Below are 8,549 nucleotides of genomic sequence, written 5' to 3'. Positions count from 1 at the left end.
CCTCCACAACATGCCTGCTTCGTGGTATTTCCTCAGCTAGCTGCTAAATCCTCTTCCCAGGACCATGGCTTGGTTTTTTTTTTTATTTGCTTTACCTTCAAATCCCATGAGGAAACAGGAGCAGCTGCCAGGATGGGAAGCGGACCTGTGGGATGGGGCCGGCGGTGCCCTGGGAGTGTGGGACGATGACTCTGGTGCTTACAACCCGCAGGTTTACCGCAGAGAACCTGGACCACCAGAAAAGGACAAATCCCGTTTCCCAGCCGGACTCACTCCAAAAGCCTGCTAAGGATAATTTAAAGCCGGCGGTTTGTGCTTGCCTTAAGCTATTGATGGAGCCCACAATCACACACCTTCCCTCCCCTTACCAATTCTTGCCCAGGCGGATCGACAGCAACCACGACTGCTCCCAACATGGAGATTAAAAAAACCACCTGCCAACAGGGTGGAACTGGGCTCCACCTCAAAATACTGCTTTTAGCAACCCGGTGTATGCCAGGCACATGAGCCACACTCGCTATTTCTTTGTGATGCTTTGAAGACATACTGCAGCCACTGAGAGCTCAACACTTCATTGCCAGCGAGGGAAAACCCCACCCCAGCGCTCCCATTAAAGGCTCTTGCTATTTCACGCTGTATTTCATCTGTCCATATATTGAGAAGTTTTAATCCCGTACCTATGTATAGTCCTGTAACGGCAATTTTCAACGCCAGCCAGAAGGAAAACACAGTACCCTAGTTACTGGAACACACTCTGGGGCCAAGTATACAAAATGACAGCATTATAAACCAGAACCATTTGTCCCATTAAGGCTGCCATTTGTAGACAGAGTAACAAGGGATGAGTTATTTGGAAGCAGAGATTTTAAGGACATCGGTAATGTAACAGGGCAACAGAAACGCTGTGACTGCAAGATCTTCGCACAGCAGTGACTCAGCACAGCAGCTGCATCCTGGAAAATTAATACTTCAGCCCCCCCAAAATGCCTGCAAAGCCTTTGAGAACTTGCAAAAACCAACCCTGGGAGCCCCATCAGCCATCTGATCTGCTCACGGTTACAGGGGTTAACGCGTGTCCCCCACCCCAGCTCAGCATGGGGACCTGCCCCGCGGGGAAGCATCCCGCCGGCTGCAGAGAGCTCCAGCAGTGACCGTGGGGAGTCAAGGCAGTGTTGTCAACAGAAAGCAATCACATTTTGGCCTCAAAGCTCAAGGGGACAACCCTCTCACCACCCCCAAATCTCCCTCTTCACCCCACCGTGGGCACCCTGAGCAGCCCCTGCTCCAACCCAGGTGTCCCCGAGCAGAGGCAGGTGTTAAGGAGGTTAACGCAGAATCATGTCAAGTAACAAACACCTAGTATTTATTAATAAATTAGTACACTGGAAGGCAATTTTTCAATTCATTCCCCTCTTCCCCAACTCCCACCCCTTCCCACAGGGCAGCACACGCCACCCTCATATCATTATTTCTTCAAATTGAGCATAGTACAGACTGTTCATTACGGGAGCATAATAGTTGCAAATATAATCAGACAGACTTCTTACGATGCAGCTTTTTTTTTTTTTTCCCCACCCCCCAACCTCTTTTCTTTTAATAAAAAGTGAAGTGTGATTTGAAGAGACTATTAAGACCGGGTAAGGTCTTCAGAGAACCTAATCGGCCACGTCTGTATAAAAAACAAGAGACACGAGTGTAAAAGCATAGCTTGGTTTAAGTCTTACAACCACGAGGAGAGCAGGACCACCGGCGGTCGCCTTCGCCTCCCCACGTCCAGCACCGGCTCCCTTCGGGGCCCTGCCATTCCCACAAGGGAAGATAACTCCTTACATTCGACTGAAGGCAAAGGACTTTTTCATCGCCTCGAAGATTGGTGGGACTGACCCTTTTCTTTGTGGTTAAAGCACCTCTGCTTTAGCTTATAGGAGCGCGATGCATTGTCCAGGTGAAAACCATACAATAAATAACCGTGCTAGTAAAATCTCAGCAATGGATATGAGCTATACAATAGTACATTTTTAAAAAAAAAAGTTAGCTCAGGTGGGAAGCTTAGCTGCGTTAAGAGATGGTAACCAGCAACGATTGGGGTTTGTTTTTTCGCATGTTTTTGCCATTTACCGCTCCAAGGCGAAGGGAGGTGGTGGGAGACGGTCACTCCGAGCAACAGCTTTGACAGAAGAAGTGGGTTACAGAGCAATCCCCAATTTGATGTGTTAAATTACAGCAGATCTGTGGTCTTTTAGTTCATTAACTGCTTTTTTTTTTCTTTTTTTTTTTTAAAGTGCATTGACTGTTGTGATTGGAATGAGAACAAGGAGAAGAGAGGCTCAAGAAGGGGGCGGAGGATGCAAAGACTTGGACTGAGCGATAGAGTTACAGTGGAGGGGTGCAACACTGGCAAAGTGCCCCCCCTCCAAAAACCAAGGACACCTCAACGAAAATACTGGCCATATATTCTACAACAAAACCTGCCTGCATATTGTCGGTCGTCTTAACGAGTGCCAAGCTAGCTTTAGCAGATATTCAGAGAGTGCGTGGTGACCCAGTGCCTACAGTAAGTCAGGAAGATGGCTATAGACAGAGTCCAGGAGGGTCTGGCTGGCTTCCTGGCTCTTGACTCCGGCGATCTCAAATAGCCTGTCCAGCTTGTCTTCGGCCTGCGGGATCTCCTCTATCACGTGGAGCTCCTCGGGGTTGAGGATGTGCAGCATGTCGTCAAAGATGGGCTGCAGGTCGCAAGGGTCCAAGCGCACCTGGCGCAGGACGGTATCCTTCTTTTCTGTAGGAGGAAAGAGGATGATGAAGAAACCACTCAAGAAACCTCTGCTAACCAGGGCTTGTTCTCCTCGGAGACCTCGGTCCATCCCTTGGTGCCAGCTCTGGAGAGGGATAAGCCACAAAGAGAGCCAAGGGGAAAGGTGGAGGGTGATGAGTGATGGGGAGGGGAGAAGATGGAGAAGCCAGTGCTGCTGAGGTACCTTATCCAGCATCCCACTGGAGCAAACACAGCATTTGTAAACGCTGAATGGCCAATAGAGGAAAAGTGAAGGCGGGAGGGGAGCCAAAAAAGCTGAATTCTGCTCTTTTGAGTTGTTTTTGTTGGGTTGGCTTCACTTTGGCACCCAAGTATAAATTCAGTAGATTGACTGAGCTCAGCGTTTCACCTTCGTCAGAAGGTAAAGAAAATTAAACGCAGCAGGTTAAATGCAGTAAATTAAACCCCGTCAAAAAAAGGAGGGGGTAACTAACGGTGATTTACACCTGAAGTCACACGCTGCAGCAAGCAGGATCAAGGGTGGAAAAAAAAAAATTCAGTCCTGAAATGACATTTTTCTGGTTTAACCTCATGCAATAACGCCAAGGCAACAGCCAAAAGTCAGGAGAACCCCCCCTCAAACATACAGGGACACTACAACTTCTCTGGCAGCACTTCAAAGAGTTAAAAGCCTTTAAAGGTGTTTTCCTCTCTCAAATCTGTATCATCTTTGCTAACAGGATCTTCTGGTCTGGAATGAGAGTGTGACAAACATATCCTAGAGACTCAGTTTTCCCAGTTATTTACTTTAATGATACCATTTTGGGAAGCTCTACCGCGTCTGCTGACCCCAGGGGACACGCCGTGGCATCCCTTCGGTCCTCCCGCCTCCCCCCCGGGCTGATTTTGGTACCTTTGGTAATAAAAGAGCCTGTCCGGCTGAGCGCAGAGGAGCCGCTGGAGGTCGAGTCGCACCGCAGGAGGGGCTCTGCTTCGTCGACAAAGAAGCATTTCTTCTCTGAAGGAGAGGGCTCCACGGTGAGGACAGCCGCCTCGGGGGGCTTGGGGCTGGGGCTGGGTGCGGGGCTGAGCGGGCTGGGGCTCACCGGCAGCGCCAGTCTGTCAGCTTCCAGCTTTGGGGGGAAGAAAGAGAGGGAAAATGAACTTGGGGAGATGCTATGCAATGAGCTTGTGCTCAAAACCATCTGCATCCCGGCTTTCAACACATCCCAGCCCATCCTTGGCAAGCCGTCCCCACATTCGGATGGCCTCCTCCTCCGAGGGGACCTCCTGACCCAGAATGAGCACTGGAGGTGACCCAGGGTGGACATCAACGCTGGCATTTGGCACATCAGCACTCAAGAGGCAGGAGGGGTAACACAACCCGCACTCTTGGTAGGAGCAACTGCAGCACCAGGATGGCACACGCAACCACAGCAGAGCATTTTAATTTGGTTTTCCTTCTCACCCTCAGTTTATTAAAGCCCAAAGCACAGCTCTTGGGGGCAACAGGTGATGATGCCCAAGCAGGTAAGCTCCCTCTAAAAAACCTGCTCCACAGCTACCGTTTTCTAAAAGCAAGGCATAGCCCAGCTCCACGCCTCCAACCAGTGCCGAAGCTGCAGGGCGAGAGCTGTGAGACCCCTTGGGGATCCCCATGGCAGGACTCTGTGATCAGCTACACTGGTAACATTTCCAGTTAATCATCTGTTTGCCACATCTCACCCGTGCTCCCATGAGCACCCCATTAAAGCGTGATGGAGAAATCCATCCCACCAGACTCCAAGGTCAGGGCTAGGAAGGACAAGCAGGGGCTGACGTTGACCATGATGTCACCCAAGTGCCTTTGCTTTTTGCTACCCTGATGTGAGTCAAGGACAAGTGTTTGGCTCCATGGTCCCGAAGACACAGGGAGCAGCAGCGAGCACTGCTGGGACATGCTGCGCTGGGAAGCAGCTCCATTTGGGTGCTGGAGTGAACCCACTTCCCAATTTGCCTGTACTGTGCATCTTCCTTCTTGCATCTCCTTCCTAACTGCACAGCTGCAGCCAACATTATCTACCCTCCTCCAGCTCTCCGCATCCCCTCGGGGTGCAAATCTCAAGAGCAGCATTTCTCGTCCTCATTCCCTGCAAGGACAAGGGGCAACATCCCCACATCCCTGGCTGGCAGCTTGGGTACCTCTGCAAGTCACCAGATCCCCCCAAAGCAGGTTGCTCTGAGGACCATCTAATATTTAACTTCTTCCCAAACCCCACATCCCTGCTCGACCTGCCACAGAACAGAATTGCAAGCCCTGTCCATGTGCAACCCACTCTCCCAACAGCATTTCGCAACCCAGTTTTCTCCTTCTGCAGAGGGAAGACCAGGTCATTCCTCCTAACATGCTTTTGCCTACTACCCAGGGATTAAAAAGCAAAATTCAGATTAAAAACTGTGCGAAAGGGAGCTGCTGAGCCACCTCCGCACCGGCATGGATGTGCCTGCACATTCCTCATCCGTGTCGAGGAATTTGCCACCCACAAATCACATGTCTGCTGAGACGCCCATTAGTTCATGTTAAATTAACACTGAAGCCTGTTCCTGTTAGAAGAAAAGTGTGGGGTTTTTTTCTCCCCCCATTGAAAATAAACAGGGGACGATTTGTTCTAGCTCAGCACGTTATGAAATAGGCATGTTAAAAATAAAAGTCAGCTTTAATTTTTAATTAAAAGAATCTGCCTTCCCCTCTGAAACCCCCTTTCCAGTACAGCTCACTGCAAGAATCAGCCGACTGCCATTAACGGTGGAAAACCAAGGGAAGGACCAGAACAGCGGCTGGCCACTTTCCAAATTGCAACACGCTCTGATTTCCCCTTTAAAAATAACAAACAGGCTTTAGGGGTTAGTTTTTCCTCAGGCAACTTGCCTATTTAATATCCAGCCACAAACCCACCTTGTAATTTCCAAAAAGGGGCTGAGGAACAATTACAGGGTGGGCAGGGAGCAGCTGGCTGCCCTCGCTCTGCCTTCCCAGCAGAGGGGAAAAACCCTTCCCAGAAGCAAGTCATTTGGAGTTTAATTAAACAGCTGCTAAAGTATGCTAGGAAAAAAAAAAAAATAAAAAAATCACCCGAGGTTATTTGACTGTAGGCATCCCAGGAGCCCAAAGCTTTCCAAATAGCTGAACAGTTGCAAGCTTGAGGCAAAGCAAACAGGATGCTCGGATGCGTGTTAATATTTAAACCATGGGAAGAAAGCAAGTGGGAATGAGGGTTTTGAAAGGCTGAGGAAAGCAAAAGGTTGCTGCAAGGTGAAGCCTGTGGAATAGGTGTAAAAATACACTATTCATAGCCCATGACTCATTTGCTTGAAACCACTTCGGCCATTCCTACTTTTAAGAACAGTGGTGCCAGACTGAAACCGAGCTCTGGCTAGGGGGAAAAAAAAAAAAATAAATCAAAAAACCCAAAACAACCCAAAAACCCCTCTGCAGCCCTTTAGCCCTTCCAGAGCCACTGAATTTCTCACCTTTCCACCATCGTTGCAGGGGTCCTGCGCTTGCCACTGAGGCTGCATTTGCACCTGCAGACAGACACATGGCAGACTGTTAGAGGCATGGTCCAGCGTGAAAACCAAAGGCACCGCGGCGGCTTTGACACATCAGCAGCCTCCTGTGACCGGTCAGTTGTACTGGGGTACTCGGCTGATTTGGTTGGTTGTGTGTTGTTTTTTTTTGTTGTTGGTTTGGTTTTTTGGTTTTTTTTTGTTGTTGTTGGTTTGTTGTTTGGTGTTTGTTTTTTTTTTGAGTACTGCAGCAAGAGACTTGCAACGCCAAAAAAAAAAATAAATCCCAAAAAGCTCCTGTGTACTCGCAACCCTTTAGGATGCGGCTCAAGCACCAACATCCTCGTGGATCCCAGTGCATCTGGGAGGACGCTCTAAGCAGCTCAGGGTGTCTGAAGGTCTTTCCTAAAAGGAAGGAAAAGGGACAGAAGAGGATGGGTCCAGAAGAAGACATAGGCTTGGCTTTGTTTGCTTTTCACAGCTGCTCCTAACAGCTCTGTTTGAACTGGTTGATCCCATTTTCTGCCTTTGTTTTACTGTACCGCAATAAAAGCTCAAACTCCGACAAAAAAAACCTGCAGCTGCTGTGCTAATGTTAGGAGGGAGCAGTCACAGGCATTAAAAAAACCCCTCCCTTGGGCAATGCTTCCCCATAATTTCTCCCGCAGCAACCAGGCAGTAATAAAAGCCGGTGGCAGGTTTGCTGCTGCAGAGGGTGGCCACGCACCCTCCCGGGATGTGAGGGGATAAATTTAGCACTGAGGCAGCCGTTTCCCAGATTCCCTGCCAAAAGAAGACACCCAGCTGACACCAGCCCTATTCCCAAGTCTGTTACACCTCCGTAGGGAATGCAGGAGGAGAAACCCCGGCATACAAAGTGGGGTGGGCTGGGTGGCAGCACCACACGGGTGATGCTGAGATGCAAGGCGGTGTGGGCGGGGGATGCTCTCGCTATGGTCCCCATAGGCATAGGGAGGATCCGCTTGGATGAGCAGCTTCATGGTGCACATGGTGTCTGGGGGTTCACCTTCAGGGCAGACCAGACCTTGGAAGGTGAAACACCGTTGGCTGGGCCATGAGGTCTCTTTGAGGTGGCAGCGAGATGCAGGGATGGTGTGCAGGCGCTGCAGAGCGGGAGACAAGCCCTTTGCCAGGATTGGAAGGACACGAAGGTGCTCAGCACCCTGGGATGGGAAAGCCCAAATGTCCTCTCTGTGTCCTTCATCTCACTGCCCAGGTTTCAGAAGAGTGCCCAACACCACCATCCCTCAACACAAGGCAGCCCTGGGGAAGAGCTGCTCATGTCAAGGCTCACATGACCCAGGACAGGCAATGCTGGGTCTAGGGAGGGTTTAGACACCAAGACCAAAACACAGCCATCCATGGAGGAAGCAGCTCTTCCTCATCAGCCCTGGCCATTCGTGGGCTAAGCGCTTCTCCAAGCAGGAGATGGTGTCTCCATGAGAGCTCCTGGTGGCTACTCCTTTCTATAGATTTGCCCACCCACTTTTTCAACTCAAACCATGATGAAGAGTCTCCAAACTCAACTACAGGCTGAGTAAGTTGGTACCGAGTTTGGCTTGTTACGATCCCAACTATCTTCTAGTTTTATCTTACACTCCCAAGCCCATTTTACTGCAAATACACAGACCCAAGGAGATGCTGGCTACCACAGCAGGGAGACCTCAAATGTAACTGCATCTACTATAAAGTTTATATTATTTATATTTACATTACTCTATAAATTAATTAATTTTTGTTTATTGCATATTCTCCAGCCTGGTTCAAACCCGGTCTCGGTTTGTGAAAAATCAGCTCACGGTTTAGAGCAAACCTGGAAGAAAACAGAGATGCTTACTCCAGCAAGACCCAACCAGCCCTACGCCTTCCCCAGGGCTCTGGCCACTTTATCCTACAGCTTTTTGCTTCAAACAAAACCTGATGCAAGTCCAGAAGGACAAAATACATGCAATTTTGTTTTTTCCTGGCTGCCTGGGCATTTCCCAGCCCTTGGACCACAGCCCCCAGACCACAGCCCCCCAGCTGGGAAATCCATCCAACAGAATCACCCTCGTTCTGCCACCGATGCATGAGGTTAACAGAGCACAAAGTTAATTGCTAATTACTGGGTCCAGCCCAGTTCTGCTTTGCCAAAAGAGGAAACAAAGGGGATGAGCAGGAGCTGTTGGGGCTGGATTTGGGGAATGCTTCTCCAGGCTCTTGACCCCCCCTCCCTCGCAGGGTTTTG

The 8,549-nt window shown here is 49.7% G+C and overlaps 1 protein-coding gene across 1 annotated transcript in view; it reads right to left on the bottom strand.

Annotated features, from left to right (window-relative positions):
• Positions 1-1,341: 1,341 nt before the first annotated feature.
• The window catches only part of TNFRSF21 (tumor necrosis factor receptor superfamily, member 21), a 29,697-nt gene continuing 22,489 nt past the window's right edge, over positions 1,342-8,549 (bottom strand). The window contains exons 4-5 of the mRNA XM_009702493.1: positions 3,669-3,888; positions 1,342-2,779 (exon numbers count right to left, since the gene is read on the bottom strand). Coding sequence (XP_009700795.1) covers positions 2,550-2,779; positions 3,669-3,888 — 450 coding nt within the window. The 3' untranslated portion in view covers positions 1,342-2,549. The remainder of the gene's footprint in view (positions 2,780-3,668; positions 3,889-8,549) is intronic.

Source organism: Cariama cristata, unplaced genomic scaffold (genome assembly GCF_000690535.1).
Source record: "Cariama cristata isolate BGI_N322 unplaced genomic scaffold, ASM69053v1 scaffold11626, whole genome shotgun sequence".
In the NCBI taxonomy this organism is placed as follows: Eukaryota; Metazoa; Chordata; class Aves; order Cariamiformes; family Cariamidae; genus Cariama; species Cariama cristata.
Note: the sequence above shows the minus strand (reverse complement) of the source record. Positions and strands in the feature narration are given on the sequence as shown.